Source organism: Linepithema humile, chromosome 1 (genome assembly GCF_040581485.1).
Source record: "Linepithema humile isolate Giens D197 chromosome 1, Lhum_UNIL_v1.0, whole genome shotgun sequence".
NCBI lineage: Eukaryota > Metazoa > Arthropoda > Insecta > Hymenoptera > Formicidae > Linepithema > Linepithema humile.
In genome coordinates this window covers 7791017-7809367 of record NC_090128.1, presented here as the reverse complement: position 1 = coordinate 7809367, position 18351 = coordinate 7791017, and the positions used below count along the sequence as shown (strand labels likewise).

General features: G+C 30.4%; 4 protein-coding genes across 9 annotated transcripts; 2 read left to right on the top strand and 2 right to left on the bottom strand.

Annotated features, from left to right (window-relative positions):
• Positions 1-249: 249 nt before the first annotated feature.
• Positions 250-5080, bottom strand: RhoL (Rho-like). 3 transcript variants are annotated; one of them, XM_012380196.2, is made up of 6 exons: positions 4833-5080; positions 3211-3898; positions 1404-1528; positions 1092-1206; positions 846-963; positions 250-526 (listed from the first exon to the last, which is right to left on the bottom strand). In XM_012380196.2, exons 2-6 carry the CDS (start codon positions 3229-3231, stop codon positions 321-323), a joined length of 585 nt encoding a protein of 194 aa, XP_012235619.2. In that variant the 5' UTR covers positions 3232-3898; positions 4833-5080; the 3' UTR covers positions 250-320. The 3 variants fall into 3 exon arrangements, with proteins under 3 accessions (XP_012235619.2, XP_012235620.2, XP_012235621.2); XM_012380197.2 differs by lacking the exon at positions 3211-3898 and having other exon boundaries at positions 4833-5063; XM_012380198.2 differs by lacking the exons at positions 3211-3898; positions 4833-5080 and adding an exon at positions 2112-3179.
• Positions 5081-5391: 311 nt separating this feature from the next.
• LOC105679885 (uncharacterized) lies at positions 5392-7626 on the top strand. 4 transcript variants are annotated; one of them, XM_012380195.2, is made up of 6 exons: positions 5392-5581; positions 6028-6192; positions 6399-6634; positions 6724-6787; positions 6927-7092; positions 7179-7302. In XM_012380195.2, exons 1-6 carry the CDS (start codon positions 5573-5575, stop codon positions 7196-7198), a joined length of 660 nt encoding a protein of 219 aa, XP_012235618.1. In that variant the 5' UTR covers positions 5392-5572; the 3' UTR covers positions 7199-7302. The 4 variants fall into 4 exon arrangements, with proteins under 4 accessions (XP_012235618.1, XP_012235615.1, XP_012235617.1 ...); XM_012380192.2 differs by having other exon boundaries at positions 5394-5581; positions 6927-7111; positions 7179-7626; XM_012380194.2 differs by having other exon boundaries at positions 5399-5505; positions 6927-7111; positions 7179-7626.
• Positions 7627-7801: 175 nt separating this feature from the next.
• Cse1 (chromosome segregation 1) lies at positions 7802-12599 on the top strand. The gene is made up of 16 exons (XM_012380108.2): positions 7802-8022; positions 8140-8285; positions 8355-8693; positions 8785-8892; positions 8972-9064; positions 9150-9317; positions 9413-9542; positions 9609-9772; positions 9865-10054; positions 10285-10483; positions 10570-10830; positions 10979-11070; positions 11134-11437; positions 11540-11707; positions 11788-12098; positions 12193-12599. The coding sequence occupies exons 1-16, from the start codon at positions 7938-7940 to the stop codon at positions 12336-12338; spliced, it is 2904 nt and encodes a 967-aa protein (XP_012235531.1). The 5' UTR covers positions 7802-7937; the 3' UTR covers positions 12339-12599.
• Positions 12600-13186: 587 nt separating this feature from the next.
• On the bottom strand, positions 13187-17459 carry LOC105679833 (syntenin-1). The gene is made up of 8 exons (XM_067361244.1): positions 17267-17459; positions 15916-15994; positions 15313-15516; positions 15039-15152; positions 14677-14912; positions 14448-14601; positions 14248-14357; positions 13187-14120 (listed from the first exon to the last, which is right to left on the bottom strand). The coding sequence occupies exons 2-8, from the start codon at positions 15964-15966 to the stop codon at positions 14066-14068; spliced, it is 924 nt and encodes a 307-aa protein (XP_067217345.1). The 5' UTR covers positions 15967-15994; positions 17267-17459; the 3' UTR covers positions 13187-14065.
• Between the last annotated feature and the right edge of the window lie 892 nt (positions 17460-18351).

Sequence of the window (18351 nt, the reverse complement as noted above, 5' to 3'; positions counted from 1 at the left end):
TAAAAAAAATTAACAGATTTATATTTTGCAAATATATTTATAGATATAAGATTTTTATATTAGATAGATAGATAGATATATATATATATATATATATATATATATATAAAGAAATTTAGCACATATTTACATGACGTAAAAGAATTCTGATTTATACAAAAAAAAAAAAAAATAAAAAAAAGATAGCGTATATAGGAATATTAAGAATAAAATATACAAGATAGGCATGAAGAAGATGCGAAACGGATCTTTGGTATAACATTGATCTTAATAGCTACAATCGCTTGAGATTGATTGTATTGTTTTCAACATTTGACAGTTCAAAGGATGTAACAATGCTTTCTCGATGATCTCGGTTTCTTCAGCACGGCTTTAATAGCTTCTTGAAAGACCTCCTCGAGACCCTCTTGTTTTATCGCGGAACACTCAACGTATTTGACTGCCCGGATTTTTTTTCTCATTTTGCTGCATTCCCGCGGATGAATAATATCCATAGTTTCTTGATTTCTGAGATCTGCTTTAGTACCTAATAAGAAAATACCATTATTCCATTATTAAGAGATTGCAGATTTCAATAATTCTATATAAAATGACACAAGAAAAACGCGACTAGAATTTATTCTGCGTTATAAATATTACATTGATTTAAGATGCTTACACATACAAGAAGTTCAAACTAATGTAAACAAAATTTAAATTTTAAAAAGATGGGTCTTATTTGTGTTCAAAAATACTTCACATTTAAATTTACTGCAAGGAATTAAATTTAACGCTAAAGCATGCGAGTGCATGTTGCATTTATATATGTAAAATATTTTATTTTTATAACGTGCATATGCGCTTACCCACGAGTACAATCGGCACGTTGGGACAGTGCGCCTTGATTTCTGGGTGCCATTTACTCGCTACATTTTCGAAAGAACTACGAGCACTTACGGAGAAGCAGACCAGGAAACAATCAGTCTGCAAAAAGGAAAGAATTCTCGATTGCAGGAATTTATACACACCACAACGAGAAATACGTTTGGTGAAAAATATCGTATTTATCGAGAAGTTTGTCAAAGCTTAGGAAATATTTTAATCTCATGTACATTTGGATACGATAGTGGTCTCAGACGCTCGTAATCTTCTTGACCAGCTGTATCCCATAGTGTCATTTCGAATTGATGTCCACCCACGCATATGTTGTCGACGTAGTTATCAAAACTGCAAACAATAGTTGAAAATTTATTTTTAAGGGTGAATTGCAGTTACTCACAAAATTAATTTTAAATGTTTCAGAAACTTCATAAAATTTTTTTAATAGAAATGAGAAAAAAAGAAAAGGAAAAAAAAGAGGGATCTAAGATAGTCTTGCCAACAGTCTCTACTAATTATGTGAATTAATTATTTTGCAAGCTTACACGGTGGGTACATATTCCGTTGGAAATTCCTTTTTTGTATATGTAATAAGCATGCATGTTTTTCCAACCATACCATCGCCGACGGTCGTAATCTTAATTTTTCGAGATACCATCTTCATTCCCTTCTGTAAATTAAAAATATTTATTTATATAAATAAGCATTATTTATGAACAGTTGAGTATATTGAAGCATTTTATGATCTTAATGTATGTGTATGTGTTAACTTAGGTGTTGTTTTATAATTTTGAAAAAAAATTAGTGAAATTATTTTCATTGAAATTTTATTTTTGTATTCTCTTTGTTGAACTATTTAAGAGTGCAGTGATTCTGCATTCTTTAAGCTGAAAAAAGGCATCGAACACATCCGGCCTATGGTACGAAGGCTGTCCCTGCCGTTATATGCTGCAACGCATATCAATGAATAAGAGGCTGCTTTATTCTTATTATTGTTTAAGCACTGACTATCTCTCGCTGTACGATTACATATCTAAATAAATTTATCTGTATAAAAAAACTTTATATATTTTTTGTATATATTTTTTATAATATATATAAGATAACTTTATATATAAAGTTTTTTTATACAAATACACACGTACATAATTACATATATATGTAATCTAAAATAAATATAACATTGAATATGACTTTATTTTTGAGAACATAATCCGAAAAAAAAAAAAAAAAAAAAAAAGAAAAAACCTTACTTTAATTTCCAACACATATAAGTTTCCTATCAGTATAATGAACCCTTCAAATCATTTAAATTAGATGAAGATATGTCCAATCGTGAGAGCTTTTCGTAGATCTTTTTAGCGGAACTTGCTGGTCTTTCTTATCAAGTATGGTCATTATCAACGCGCGCCATCCGGTTGACTCTCCGGCTATGATCTGCCTGAGGCAAGGATTGATAACTAGGGTTGATAGTAGTAGTGCTACGATAATTATTATCGCGGTCCATTTACATGAACTTACTTGCCTAAAACAGCTTCAGAAGATTAATCATAAATACATGCACTTGTGTGTATTTTTATTCTTTTCTATTGTTTTTTTAACTTTATCTTATATCGATATTGAATGTAATTTTTACATTCATAGAAAATAATCTTAATAGATTGTGATTTAATGAAAATATACTTGAAATGTTCCCCCGCTTTTATTTTCCACTCATCTTATTTTTCTATTTATTTTGTGTTGCCTAATAAATTAATATTTCACCTGAATGTACCTCAATAAATTCCAGTGCAATTGTAAGCGATACGCGTTTTATAAAACGTAAGTAATAAACTAATTTTCTAGATTACGATTGCTGAATAAATATTGGCGAAAGCGAAAGTATTTCCTCCAACTGACTCATTACACTATAGGATGTAGCAATTGCTTAATTAAAACACGCGTGCAGACTGAAGTCATGTTTCCTAATTTGTGTTACGATCCGCCCGCGATGACACCGAGGTCAATATACTCTCGTGACGATTTAAGTTTGCGTGTCGAGCATGACGGGCGAGGAAACTCATTTCTCTCCACGCTTATGCTTCTGCTCCTGCAAGAGCGCAAATTTCTATTTACATAATTATATTATTTGCTTCTTATCAGAGGAAATAAGACTGAATTCGCATTTGATAATAATTAGATGATCTCCTCGATAAATTTTCTTAAAAAACGTTAATGCTTAAAAAATGCTTTTGAAAATTTACTGTCACAAATTATTAATTGCTGCGTATGAAAATGGCCATGCAAGCATGCCGAAGAAAATGTAAGGCTGTAAGAAATACCGTGACATTCACATTCCACGCTCTTGTTTACCTTTCTCGACTGTCCCCACATGTGCCGAACTTAAATAACGTGCACGGATCGATCGACTGCGTAATGAGGCGGTTTACATATAAACACCGATGCGTGTGCGTGAAATACGCGGCCCTAAGTGCCAGCACAAGTTTGCGTGAAGAGAAATGTATTAACATGATGAAATTTAATAAAAAAAATGCGCGCAAATAAAAATGTGATAGTTAAATTATTCGCAGAAGCGATTTAACGAATTTTGACTGCCCATTAGGACATTTCATCCTCAGTAATTATAATTGAAAGTAAATCATCCAAGTTTGTAAAAATGTATAAATAAATTTAAGATAATTAATTAACTAGTATCACCAGTTGCATGTATTAAGCATACATGCAAGCCATAAAATACTTGCGTATTTTTGCAATATTTTCGAATAAGTGGCACGCAGAATGCTTAATATGGATGGAGATGAGAAGATTCCTTAGTGTTCATCTTCCGCCTTTTTTCCTTGGATGAAATGATTTGGAAAAAAGCGAGTGTTAATAATGTACAACCAGTAAGATTGCTACATCCTTTATGAAACAGGACATAGAATAATTGTCAGTACGCGGTTATTTATCAGTTGGACGTCCTGTTTCATGTAGAATTCCGGAAAACTCGTTTCTATTATACGCCACAAAAAAAATCGTATAAAAGTGTCGATGAAATGTTCTGCAAAATTATAATGCAATAATTAGATCAAAAATTATTAATCAACCTAAATTAAAAAAAATTCTTTTAAATTATCTAACATTGACATCTGATCAAATATCATAGAGAATAGTACAAAATAATTACAAGCTTATAGAAAAATGTTTAAATTATATAAAATTTATTTATTTATGGAAATTTAAAAACTTGTAGATTATTTTATTTAAAAAATAAATTATTAAACAAAACAATATTCTTTGAAAAAAAGTCTGGTGAAAACGTTTTAACATTTAGAAATATTGTTATATTTGTAATTATATAATTCGCTCCTTCACATTTTAATTTAATTGTTCTATTTGTAATTATATAATTTATTTTTCTTTATAGAAATAAAATTAATTGTGCTAAAGAAATTTACGAATCACCGATGACCTACTATCCAATTTTTGTAACTTTCATTTGTCATGATATCAATTATTTATATTCATTCAAAGTCAGCACAATTGGCATCTAAAACTATAACATCGGAATCGAATGGCGAACTGCTGAGACTCGTTAAAGGTGCGATAAAGAGATAAGATAATTAAAGAACAGATTACACAAGAAAGTTTAGCCTAATCATATCTCTTCGCCGAATAGATATATTTAATGACATTAAATTATAATTTTAAATTATATTTTATTATATCGCTGATTAAAAAGATAAAATAATAAAATTAATCTGAAATAAAAGATAAAATCTGTTCTTTAATGAGCAAAATCTGTTCTTTAAATATAAAATGTAAACTAATCTGTTCTTTAAATGTTCCAAATTTTTTAACTTTATGAAACACTTGGATGTTAAGAATTTTTGTCATAAACATTCTTTAAAATTGACGACAAAATTAATTAATTCTGCTTTTCTTTGTAACAAGTATGATATAGATCGCATATGTATTACTCATACATTACTTACATGATACGTCATACGTGAAAAACACACCCATTAACCAATCGCACTAAAAACATTTCGTACATTTGGTGATAAAACACGATCCTCATAGACGATATTGTAATACAAGCGAGGCACGAAGGCAAAAGCAACGGACGATGCGTGTCATGCATACGACCGTCACAACGGCCGTTCCAAGACTGCAAGTATGCTCATGGCTTGTGACAGTAGTCGCAAGAGAAATCAGCTGACGTGGAATACAACAGAGCCGAGATCATAGCCTAAAAAATAAATGTTTATCAAGATTGCATTGTCTCATTTTTAAAAATTAAAGATTAAAGTTTAAGCAATGTTTTTTTAATTGTATTGTATTAAATTTTCTGTACTTGTAATTTTTCACATTTAAAACGAATTGTAAAAAGTACAATACAGCTAAAAAACACGTCATATATTAAATAATTTTAAATACTTTTTACCTTGTTTTGTTATTAATATCTAGAAACACAAGATAATTTTTTGAATGTTTAAAGATTTCTTATGTGATTTTCAATATACCTTTGTCTCTTCAAAATAATATCTTCAGTATGAACATAGTCAAAATTGACAATTATATCATTGCAGAGTTGGTACTCATTCTTTCTTTCCGCATTATGCAAGTATAGATTCATATTGGACGATATATGTTCATACACAGAAAGTATACTTATATATTTACTTACTAAACAGAATATTCGTTCTCCTGCGCTTGTATATAAGATTTGCGAATGACGCAAGTACAGTCGAGATGCCTTTATTAATCTGCGTTCACCTGCTTTAATGATATTATCAATTGTTCAACCAGTTTGGCACAATGGTCACGATCAGCATTTTCACATTAAAGATACATGATGGCTCTCGATTATCATTATTACTTTGTTAGTTACTAGCTTTTAAAAATTATTTCGATTATTGACACTAAATAAACTTCATCGAGATAAATAAATTCGGCCATCAATCGCTTTTTTACTTTATCTTTAATCTAACCTTAATTTATCTCTACGCAAATATGTAGGTAGGTGTACAACAAAAAAGAACATGATTTTCATCATGGAAGAGTATCGCATTGCCATTGGTTGATTTAAAATTTAATTCGAAATATTAAAAAAAGTAGACTTCTCTCGGTAACGGTGAACGCAGCTACTTTGCAACAATTCAATTTGCTTATAACATTATATTTCAGCGTATTCGAAGAAAAGTTATTCAATTACAAATTTGTACGAACTTTGTATTATTCACCGTCAGTTCTTTGAGAGAAATGGATAAACCTGTGAGCACCGATTGCGAAAAGGACATCACAGACGTTGAAAATTCGAAATCAGTTCTGATTGATACACATATCAAAGAAGTAGGTTGTATGAATCAACAGCAATATCGTAGCAATTATTGAATAGATTGATTCATTAATCTCTGCGTCTTGTATTATTAACAATAACTTATAATTATACTTTCTGAAGCAACTTTACACCTTTATATAAATTAAATATAATAATTATTTTAAATGAGATTTTACATCTAATTCTATATATATATATATATTCATTAATACTTCAGCTTATAAAATTGAGCAAATTGAATGAAATATTCAATAAAAAAATAGAGTATTCGAGAAATCAAATGTCGAAATTGCTGGGAAGTAATTGTAACATCGAAATGAATTGCAATAAGCTAGCGCAGAAAATAACCGACATGGATGCAAAAATATCGGAGAATACAACGATTCACATTACAAAAAAGCAAGAAATGAAAGATTTCCAAAATATTAGGGCAAACTTGTCGCACAAGCAATGGTAAAGTTTTATAAGTGACAAGAAGAATTATTTTATATACCATTTTGCTATCTGGAAAGAAATTATTATGAGTAATTATTGTATTTCAGGGATAATTGTTTATCAGAAATAGGAAACTATGCGAATAATTTTTCTCAGTGGATAACGGATTATGTAAGATAATTGAAAAAAAATATATAAATTTTTGCTTTCAAATTTAAATCGAGTTGTTTCATACAATAAATATTTGTAATATGTGTTGTTTGTAAAAGAAATTATAAATTACATAAATTATTCTTTTTTATATTTAAAGAGCAGAGAAGTTTTGATGAAGGATATTAGAGATCATCAGGAAGAATGTAAAAAAATTGGTGAAGAACTTACTATTCTGAAAAAAGAGTTAGATGATATGAGAGCAGAATGCGATTCGGATTATATTGTAGCTAATGTAGACGTTAATGACTTACCCAGCATTAATGGTGTAATATCTGATATCAAGTAAGAAAAAAATTTATATAAAAATTATTCATGTAAATTGATTAAAAACATAATTTTTGTTATACAGACCGAGCAATAATAATTTAATGGACGCCGTTAGATCAACAGAAAATACATTAAACAAAATACAGAAAAAGATAAAGCAGAGGAAGATTGCAGTTAATGAATATGAAACAAAAGATAAGTCCAGTAAATTTTAAAATATTTGTTGTTTATTCTTATTCTTTTTTATTTTTATAAAGGTAGATTTAAAATATTGTGTATCAATTAAATACAATTATTATTTATTTTACAATTAACTAGTGTATAATTTGTATAATTAATTAAATTATTAATGTATTATTTTTTTAAATACGTTATATATATTAATTAAACATTAATGAGTTAATTAACACATACATAATTAATACATATTAAACATATATATCACAATATATGTATTAATATACAAAATTTGTTAAATTGTAGAAATTGTAGAAATAAATCCAGAAACTATATAGTTTCTTTTCATGTAATAAATTCAAATATTTGGAAAACTGTAGTTAAAAACATGATCTGATTGGGCAGCTGCCATTGTGCGCTCTGCACTTGTGCGCTCGTTTTCTCACGTCTTCCCGCCAATTTTGTTAAGCGTTGCGAGCGCCATGTAACAACCAATGGCAAGCATTTGTTACAAATTTTGCCGCAACCGAAGCCGGTCATCGCAAGCGTGGTTCGGAGTAGCTCGGAGTTGATTTTCGGCTTTGGTTCCGATGCCGTCGTCTATCACATTGTGGAAGAAGTGTACAACTAATTATAACAAAGGACTGATTTTCTAACTGCAATCATGGACCTTACTGACGATAATCTGCTGCAGTTGGGCGAATATCTGAATCAGACTCTGAACGCGGACGTGAATATCAGGCGACCAGGTTGATATAAACTTTTAACCTTATTATCTTTCAAAAACCAGACTACATGTATGTATAGGCATATATATATATATATATATATATTTGTTAATTGTTTATATTCAACTTAAATTTCAGCGGAGAAATTTCTGGAATCGGTGGAAGTCAATCAAAATTATCCTTTATTACTAATTCATTTATTGGGCAAACCTGAAATTAACTTGACGATTAGGGTTGCTGGTGCAGTTGCATTTAAGAATTATGTTAAGCGTAATTGGAAAGTGGTGAGTTTTATTTGTTTGTCTTAATGTTATCGCACTTTCATTTATTTTCATAGAATTTTGTTGTTTCAGGAGGAAGACTCTGTAGATAGGATACATACTCAAGACAGAGATGCAATCAAGAAGCTAATCATCAATCTAATGTTACACTCGCCAGATTCAATACAAAAACAGTTGTCTGATGCTGTGTCTATTATTGGAAAGTATGACTTTCCAAATAAATGGCCTGAACTTATTGATCAAATGGTGGAAAAGTTTAATACGGGTGACTTCCATATAATTAATGGTGCTTTGCATACTGCACATTCCTTATTCAAGAGATATAGATACGAATTTAAAAGCGACAGTTTATGGAGAGAAATAAAGTTTGTATTAGATAAATTTGCAAAGCCTTTGACAGATTTATTCTTAGTGAGTACTCGTCATTATTATTATTATTATATATATATTAGAAATATATTTTCAAAGAAAGATAATTCTAAATAAAATATTTTACTTACAGGCTACAATGAATTTAACACAAGTGCATGCCGATAATGTGGAAGCCTTAAAAGTTATATATAATTCCTTAGCTATCATATGTAAAGTGTTTTATTCTCTCAATTTTCAAGTAAGCATATATTGTATTTTTAGTTGCATACATAAAGATAGACGAGAATTTATTGCTAAGTGTTACATTATTTTGACAGGATCTGCCAGAATTTTTTGAAGATAACATGGAAGTATGGATGCGAAACTTTCATACATTGTTAAATGCCAATGTTCCAGCTTTGCAAACTACAGTAATTTATATTTTAAATTTATTATAATTATCGCATATAAATGTGCAAAATGAAATAATTTGTTTAACCTAGGATTTATTTGCAGGGCGAAGAAGAAGCAGGAGTAATGGAGCAATTAAAATCGCAAGTGTGTGATAATGTTGCTTTGTATGCTCAAAAGTATGATGAGGAATTCCAGCCGTACTTACCCGAATTTGTTAAAGCAGTTTGGGATTTACTTACATCCACAGGGTTACAACCCAAGTATGATGCTGTGAGTAACGTTTAATTATTCTTTCAGAACTTTTGGACAAAAAATGTGAATTGCAAGACATTGAAATATATTTGCACATTGGTTTATTATTACAGTTAGTTTCAAATTCATTGCAATTTGTGGCCAGAGTAGCTGATCGTGCACAATATAGACATTTGTTCGAAGATCCAGCAACACTTAGCAGTATCTGTGAAAAAGTTATTATTCCCAATATGGAATTTAGAGGTAAATATATCAATATAAATATAATGTGGTACAAACTAAATCTATTTTTAATATGTGAATTTACAGAGTCGGATAGTGAATTATTTGAAGATAATCCTGAAGAATATATTAGACGAGATATCGAAGGCAGCGACGTGGATACTAGAAGGCGTGCTGCTTGCGATTTAGTTAAAGTGTTGTCGAAATATTTTGAAGTAAAAATTATGGAAATCTTTGGGGCATATATACAGGTAAATATAATGCGAAAAGTATTGGATGATTTTACTTTCAATTAAGCACTGCAAATGTATTGTAATATATGCATTTTCTTGCATTTCTTTAGGTGATGTTGCAAAACTATGCTGAGAAACCATCGGCAAATTGGCGCAGTAAAGATGCTGCTATATATCTAGTTACTAGCAGTGCAAGTAAGGCACAGACACAAAGACAGGGAGTTACACAAAGTAGCGAGCTAGTCTCGTTACCACAGTTTGCTGGACAACATATTGAACCTGAATTAGCAAAACCAGATGGTATACTAAATGCACATATTTTGAAAGAATAATTTAGTTTAAATAAATTTATTATTTTTATTTTATTATTAAGTTTAGAACTCTGTTTTACTTTATTTGACTTATCAAAACTTAAATTTAATTAACTAAATTACAATTGAACCACTTTTCGAATGAAAACTAAAGAACTTGATGTGGTTTATTGTGATAAATAAATAGAATACTACAATGTAATTATTAACAAATTTCAGTGAACGAGTTTCCAGTGCTTAAAGCAGATGCAGTGAAATTTATAATGACATTTAGATCAGTATTACCTCGTGATATGGTAGTGGCGAATTTGCCACAATTAATAAGACACTTAAATGCCAGTAGTATTGTCGTGCACAGTTACGCTGCTTGTGCGATTGAGAAAATATTGGCAATGAAGGGCACCGACAATGGACCCATGTGAGAAATGAAAATATCTTGTATAATTTTGTAGTTACAGTTAATTATATTTAATTATATTTAAATTTTTACCTGAAATTCTTTAGGGTCAAAGGGAGCGATCTATCACCGCTGGCAGCGGATTTGTTGAAAGGACTTTTCACTTGTATGAATACTACAGGCTCTGAAGAAAACGAATATGTAATGAAAACTATCATGAGGAGTTTCGGCACTTTGCAAGAAGCTGTAGTGCCATTCCTGGCCGATTTACTCCCGAAACTCACTGAGAAACTCGCTATTGTATCTAGAAATCCAAGCCGGCCAAACTTCAATCATTATCTCTTTGAAACCTTAAGTTTGTCCATCAAGTAAGTCACATTTATTATGATACAACGTATTACTCTCGAGAACATTTCAAATACTTTAATTTTTTTTCACTCTTATCTGCTATTTTATAATTTGCATATTTTATACTAAAAAGACTAATAAAGGATTGCGCGTTTTCTTTTTTTTTAGAATTGTGTGCAAAACAAATCCTGAAGCGGTATCATCTTTCGAACAAGCGCTATTTCCCATTTTCCAAGGAATTCTGCAACAGGATATACCGGGTAAGTTATTTTTATCTCATGGATCATAATTTTATTTAAAAACCCGTTCTTATATTTTTACAGAGTTTATTCCATACGTTTTCCAAATTCTGGCGTTGCTTTTGGAATTACGAACTACTCAAGATGTACCGGAGCCGTATATGGCTTTATTCCCATGCTTGTTATCACCGGTATTGTTCGAACGACAAGCCAATATCCATCCGTTAAATCGTTTGCTGCAAGCATTCATTAGCCATGGCTCACATCAAATCGTAGCGCAAGATAAAACGAGTGCATTGTTAGGAGTGTTCCAGAAATTGATTGCATCGAAAGCGAATGATCACGAAGGATTCCTGCTGCTACAAAGCATCATTGAATATTTTACACCGTAAGAATGTTTGTGGATTAATTCTTTTCTTTTTTTATTTGTTATGTATATAATAACTAATAATATGTTAATTGTAATGCTACTAATCGCATAATATTACAGAAACGTTTTGGAGCCGTACATGAAGCAGATTTTCATGCTTCTGTTCCAACGGCTTTCGATATCGAAGACAACTAAATTTGTAAAAGGTCTCATAGTATTTTTTGCATATTACATCATTCGATATGGATCGTCGAGCTTGATCACGATTATCGATCAAATACAATCGCAGTGAGTTTTTTTGAATATGCAACAAAACGTTCAGTGGTTATTTAATATGCGAGAAATGATAAGAAATCTTTTATTTTCAGAATGTTTGGAATGGTGGTGGAGCGCGTATTCATAAGTGATCTGCAAAAGATTGCGGGTGAGATCGAGCGCAAAGTGGTCGCCGTCGGAATCTCGAATCTGTTGATTGATTGTCCCGCAATGCTCGAAGCTCCATACAATGTGTTCTATCCTCGCCTGTTGGCTACATTGGTGGAATTCTTTGAGCTCCCGCAAGATCAAAGCTTATTACCGGAGGACGATGTATTCCCGGAATTCGATGACACGGTCGGATACCAGGTGGGCTACAGCCAACTCGTCTGCGCGAGAAGTCCACGAAAAGATCCCTTGGAAAGTACGTCGGATTTTCTTCTTTGTCTCTCTTCGTCCGCCATAATTTTTGGATATTATGTTTTCGTTTTAAATATATACAATTTTTATATATACAGATATCGGGGACATACGTTTGCATTTGGCGCAAGGCCTCGGAAGATTGTCGCCGGGACATTTGCCAGGATTGCTGGGCCAGATTCCTGAGCCGAATGCGAACCACTTGAGAAATTATCTCCAAACGGCTGGGATTACTGTTGCATAATACAAGCCATATGTCCGAGATAGATTGAAAATACATCTGATAGCTCGAAAAATAAATAATATCGAACTGAATAAATTGTAATTGAAGCTGGAGAATCCCTTTTATACGGTAATTGTACAATTCATGAAATTCTCTCAACTCAGCCTATTTGTAATTCAAGACGTAGGGAAATATTTGTACCGTATGTGCGTTCGTTTTTATATTACAACTTTGTTAATCATGTATTATTATAAAAAAAAAAAAATAGAATACGTAAAACTATGTAATTGTATCTGCAATTTCTCTCTGCAAAAACTATCGAGAATAATTTATATTATTCTCTAGTTTAATATTTATTAAATATATTCATTTTATCTCTTTCTCAATTCTTTTTTTAATTAGTAAAATACATAATTATATTTTTTATGTTATACGTACAGTAACATTAGCTTCGGCTCGCAACTTGTTTCTCAAATATTCTTAAAATATAAATACATTTATCGTTAATAATTTATGTTTTCAAAAACTGTCAAAATAAAATATAACAAAAGTTGTAAGTTTTATTAAAACTGCAATTTTAAAAACTTTATAAATTATAATTGAAAAATAAACACTAACCAACTTTTCTAACCAATTCAAAAGATTCATACTAAGAATCGATATCTTGAATTAAAAATGTCATCAATATAGCTATTGTAAATAAATTTTAAATTAAAATGATTCTTCTTGTCAACTTAGAATATAAATTAATAATATAATATTAATACGCTTATACATGTATGAATCTTTTGAATTATTATTATATATATAATTTAATATTTCAATTTTAAATATGTAGTGAGGTGGGAATATTAGCATTTAATAAGATATAAAAGTTTTCATACTTTTATATTGTTAAATAATTCTTCTACATTTTGCCAAAACAATATATAACTTAGCAATAAGTTCTTCGTAAAATGTTCGATAAATATACTTATCATAGAAAATATTCGAAAATTAACAAAAAATACAAATTTTTTATTATTGCAATAATCTATCGATAACTCATTGACTTTCATAGCAACTTCTGATAAGTGTAAAGAGACGTTTAAACTTATGTGTGCAAATATCCATTATAATACGATGAAAGACGTGAATAAAAATTTTATATTTAAATCGAGAATAAATTGTGTATTTAAATTCGCAATACGTAAATTTGATTTAAATAGCAATAATGCACAAAGTAGTACAATTATAGTAAATCTACCGCTTTATATGTCAATAGAATAAAAAAAAAAAAAATACACATAGCAACAGTCTTACAAGTTTCTCTGCTATAAATAACTATAAGGATTTAATAAATTCGTAGTATACTCAAGAGGATACGATCACTTTATAATGCAATAACTTGCTTATGCTATTGAATTAATGCACTAAGAATTAGAAATTTTCTCCTTGTACGTGGAGTTGAATAACTGTTTATGTATATTCCTCGCAAACTTTGGTGCATTTCTGTATAAAAAATAATATCTGATAAAATCCTTTTCATGATTTCAACCAATTAGTGTCGGGATTGACACAGAATATAGGCTATACATTCTAACCGGGTATCACATACATCACATTTACAATAGTAATATAATTGGCATCTCATAAATATGGCAATGCATATACGTTCATTACTTTTTCAAGATGTTGATAAAACTACGGGGATCAATGCACGTGCTCATTAATAATAGTATGACGTATATAAAACTATTTGTTTCCATTTAGAGATCCACCGCAGAGTGATCCATCAAATTCTTCAACAAACTGTTGGACATTCTGGGGAAGAGAAAGGCATTATATAATTATTCTCATATTACGTTACTGTCATGTATAAAATTTACGGGAAACTTGTGAATAGTATGCTACATCTAGCAATTTCATAATGTTCGCGTAAAATACGTACTTTTTCACCATGTGATCGTAAATATACGATGGAATTATCGTCACCGTGACAATATCTCCACCGTTTTCGATCTCTGTTGTAATATATTTATCCTTCATTCCGACCACGTTCTGTAAAAAAAAAAAAAAACCAATTTATCTAATCCAAAAGTCTATTATCTAATCTATCAAAATAGACAGAAGATACAGCATTGTACAAACCTTTCCATTAATCTCGAGTATCTGATGGTCTGTTAAAAGTCCGTTTCGTGCTGCCGAAGAATCCTTCACCAAAGCAATAACTTTTCCGTTCTTGAATTGAAATCCGATGTAACCCATACTATCTTTGTGCATTGTTACAGTGCGCTCGAATGGTCTGCAATAAAATCGATATTACACATACAACGAAAACGAGAATTAAAGTTTTTGTAAACTAGTGCAGCAAACTGACCTGTCGCGTACAACCACTCTAATTCCGTTGGTATCCGCATTGCGGAAAAGTTTGTGCACTTGCTCCATCGAGTATCCAGCAACGCACACGTCATTGATACTTAAAATCTGATCGCCGAAACGCAATCCGACCATTGCTGCAGGAGAATTCTGGCTCACCAAGCACACAAAGATTCCGTTATTTATCGCGTGAACTCTGACCCCGACTTTTCCATCACCGTCCTTACAAAGTATCAACTGCAAAAAAATGACAAAAATTTATTTATTTGAAAATTGAAATATGCATTTATAATCTTACGATTTTAGAACGTATCTGGTTGATACAAAGCGAATATAAAAATGTGTTTAGCGACAGAACTTTACCTCTCTGATACCGTTTGTTACATGAGCTTTCTGTAAAGCGACTGATTGCCCTGACAAAGGAGCAATCATTCCTGTTAATGGTCCGGTTTTTACATCTGACGAATAGAGTGCAATCTGAAATCATAGTGTTAATTTCTAAATTATTAGGATCACTAATCATTAAAACAATTTTTTTATACAATTAAAAAGTTAAATCTAGATAAATTTAACAGTATAATCTTCACATTTATACAAGACATTTTTAGAAATTAGCATTTGATGTTACATTACTTACATCACTTGCATTCTGACGTGTGACAAGAGCATATTCCGGCATATTTTGTGCAATAGTTTCTTCATTCAGTTCGAGTCCCATATAATCTCCCAAGGATGGATACAAGGCGCTGGGTGCAGTAGGCATGTAAGTTGGAGCCGAAGGAATCACAGGTCCGGTTGATATCGGTGGAACAACATATCGTGACTCTTCTTGCATCTGAGCCTGTAATATTATTTTATGTTTGTCGATATAACTAGACATTCACGCAGGATATAAATTTAAAACTGTCACAGAGTAAAACTAAAACTACATCTGTAAAACTTTAGACATATTTGATCTCAAAAATAAAATTTTTATTTTAAATACTAGATGTCGTGACAAATTAATTTTTAAAATCAGAGTATCTCTTTATTATGCAAAATATTAGGTAATCAATAAAATCCGTGAAATTTCTTAACATAAAACTTCATAGGTTGTTATCAGCAAAATTGCATAATCTTTGTTGATTATCTGATAAAGCGCAGTTATAATTTTCTATTTAGGTTTATTATAACTTTACAGATAATGATTTGTATCATTTCAAGTTTTATTCTGAATATAGATTATAAATCTTTGACTTACCTTTATCATATTATCTACTTTCATATCTTCAAGTGTAGGATAGAGAGACATTTTGGCTTTTTTTTGTGTGTGAACACTTCTGCAATTAAATACAAAAATATTTTATTATTATATTATTCTTTTTATCAATAAGATTTCTATAATTTAATCTTATTAAAATAATTACAAAATTGTACTTTGTAAAACAGAAGGTTAATAAGTATAAAATTTATTTTAAAAAGATTTTAAAAAGTAAATAAACATTTCTAATCTAGCAATAAATTTGATATTTTTTTACAATTGTTTAGTGTTTGATTTAATCTAATCTAATCTAATCTGAAACAAAATGTTGGTTAGTTCTATTTGATTTTGGAAACAACAAAACTTATTATATTATATAATATGTTTAGAAATAATTAATTAAGCATGCAAAAACACACCCTTGGGTAGACATACACAAATACATACAATATCTTGAATTTTGGCAAATAATATAAAGATAAACTATATAAAAGCAAACAACATAAAAATAAACAAACAAAAGAATTAGTATTTCAAATAACTATAAGATTATTCATCTAGTAGATCTTTCATCATAAAGGCTTAATGTATGAGTCATATACTTCTTTTCCTCATATTAATATACATTCCTAGAAATCGTATATGTAATAAAATGTAATTTATTTTATCTTATAAAAAACTAAAAAACTAAAAAAAAACATTAAATTCTTTTGTTTGCATTTTTTTTGTAATTTTTACTTTTTTGCATATTATAAAATGAGATAAATGTACATGAAATTAAGAAAAATATGACATGACAGATTTAAAATGACACAAAAAGAAACAGGTAAACTTACAAGGATAATATTGCAAAAGGCAAACAACTTAGAAACATTTTAAACAATTTTTACATTGACAATATAGAATAAGCTGTGTATTGCATCACAATTTTAATATGTCATGATAATGGAATGTCATGATAGTAGTATATCATGATAACAACATGACTGATATCTGAAAGTAATAATTCCAACAGAAATATATAATCAACATATTCTAAGAAGAACAATAGAACACTCATGCGAGATATGTTATTGCGTTATTTCACATAACTGTTTTCATACGCATTTATCGTAAATATAAACGTCATTTAAAGTTTCTCCTTCATTCTCTCCTTTTCAATAGAATTTTCGATAGATTTTCATCGAATATTCTGTACATTTATTATGTATAACCAAATGCAAAATATAACATGTTATAATTAGCAATACTAGGTCGAGATAAGTCTACTTACGGTTCAATGATTAATGACATGGAAGATACATGCCAATATTATGATGAATATTTAGTCACATGGAATTACATGACTTACCAACAAGTATCGATTGAAATGCCAAAGCGTTGGCTGCCGCTGTGTTAATACAATTTCAACAGACACTGACGCGGATCGTTAAACGTTGCTGACGATGGTTTATAGATATTTGTTCCTGCCGCAACTTGTCGAAACAATCTGACACAATAGATCTGCTCTTTTTAGCTACACTGGCTGTCTAGTGTCAGTGCTTGAGAGCGGGTCGCTTTTTCGCGCATGCGTGATAAAATTTTAGCCAAGACTCAAACCATTTGGTCTTGGCTAAAATTTTTGAGTTTTCGAGTTACGTCATACGATGGCGCTTTAGCTGCTTATCACTTAGGGACCCTAGAAGTAAGGGAAATAAATATCGAAAGACGCGATTAAGGACCATTTTACAATGCGTCGCAAATGCATTCTTACCAGAAATAACCAGAAGTAGCACCTTTTAATTGGTGGTTGCCATCCTTTGCGACTGGCGACGGAGCATTTGCGACGTATTGTAGAATAGCCTTAATAAGAACCGATGCATAGTTTACGGATACTAAGGATAGCAATAGTAGACAGGGGAGGTTTGTCGTCTTCTTTCAACATTTGTTATGATATACAAATCTGTTGTTACATTGTGACAGATTTTGTTTCGGCAAGTTGCGGCAAGAACAAATATCCATAAATTATCGTCAGTAACGTTTAATGATTGTCAGTGATCCGTTGAAATTAAATTAGCATAGCAACAGCCAACAACTTTGATATTTTCTACCGATATTTATCGGTAAGTGTAATTCCACGTAACTAATGTATTCATTATAATTACAGTTATTAGAAATTAGAAACGTTTACCTCAACAGCAATAACAGCTGTCCGTGATCTTATTCGTAAAAAGGTGAATGATAGTAATAGTATTATATATTATTTATTTAAATTTTTATAGATCTCTTAATCATGGTTAAGAATTGTTGCCTTGTGAACTGTAGAAGCGAGTGGATTGCTAATAGTGGTATTACTTTTCACTGGTGAGTATATTTAAGATAATAATCTAAAATTAATGTAATATAACAGTTGCTTTGTTAGAGAAATAATGTTGCTTTGTTAGAGAAAATTATAAC

Coding starts and splice junctions, on each gene's coding strand:
- LOC105679885 (XM_012380192.2), top strand. Junction 6,193..6,398: donor TTGATACACATATCAAAGAA/GTAGGTTGTATG, acceptor TTAATACTTCAG/CTTATAAAATTGAGCAAATT. Junction 6,635..6,723: donor AACTTGTCGCACAAGCAATG/GTAAAGTTTTAT, acceptor ATTGTATTTCAG/GGATAATTGTTTATCAGAAA.
- Cse1 (XM_012380108.2), top strand. CDS start 7,938: ATGGACCTTACTGACGATAATCTGCTGCAGTTGGGCGAATATCTGAAT. Junction 9,318..9,412: donor TACAACCCAAGTATGATGCT/GTGAGTAACGTT, acceptor TTATTATTACAG/TTAGTTTCAAATTCATTGCA. Junction 11,071..11,133: donor TCTGCAACAGGATATACCGG/GTAAGTTATTTT, acceptor ATATTTTTACAG/AGTTTATTCCATACGTTTTC.
- LOC105679833 (XM_067361244.1), bottom strand. CDS start 15,966: ATGTCTCTCTATCCTACACTTGAAGATATGAAAGTAGATAATATGATA. Junction 14,602..14,676: donor AGAGTGGTTGTACGCGACAG/GTCAGTTTGCTG, acceptor ATTTTATTGCAG/ACCATTCGAGCGCACTGTAA. Junction 14,121..14,247: donor TACGATCACATGGTGAAAAA/GTACGTATTTTA, acceptor TCTCTTCCCCAG/AATGTCCAACAGTTTGTTGA.
- RhoL (XM_012380196.2), bottom strand. CDS start 3,231: ATGTGGGGACAGTCGAGAAAG. Junction 1,529..3,210: donor TGTGGGGACAGTCGAGAAAG/GTAAACAAGAGC, acceptor TTTAATTTACAG/AAGGGAATGAAGATGGTATC. Junction 964..1,091: donor GACCACTATCGTATCCAAAT/GTACATGAGATT, acceptor TCCTTTTTGCAG/ACTGATTGTTTCCTGGTCTG.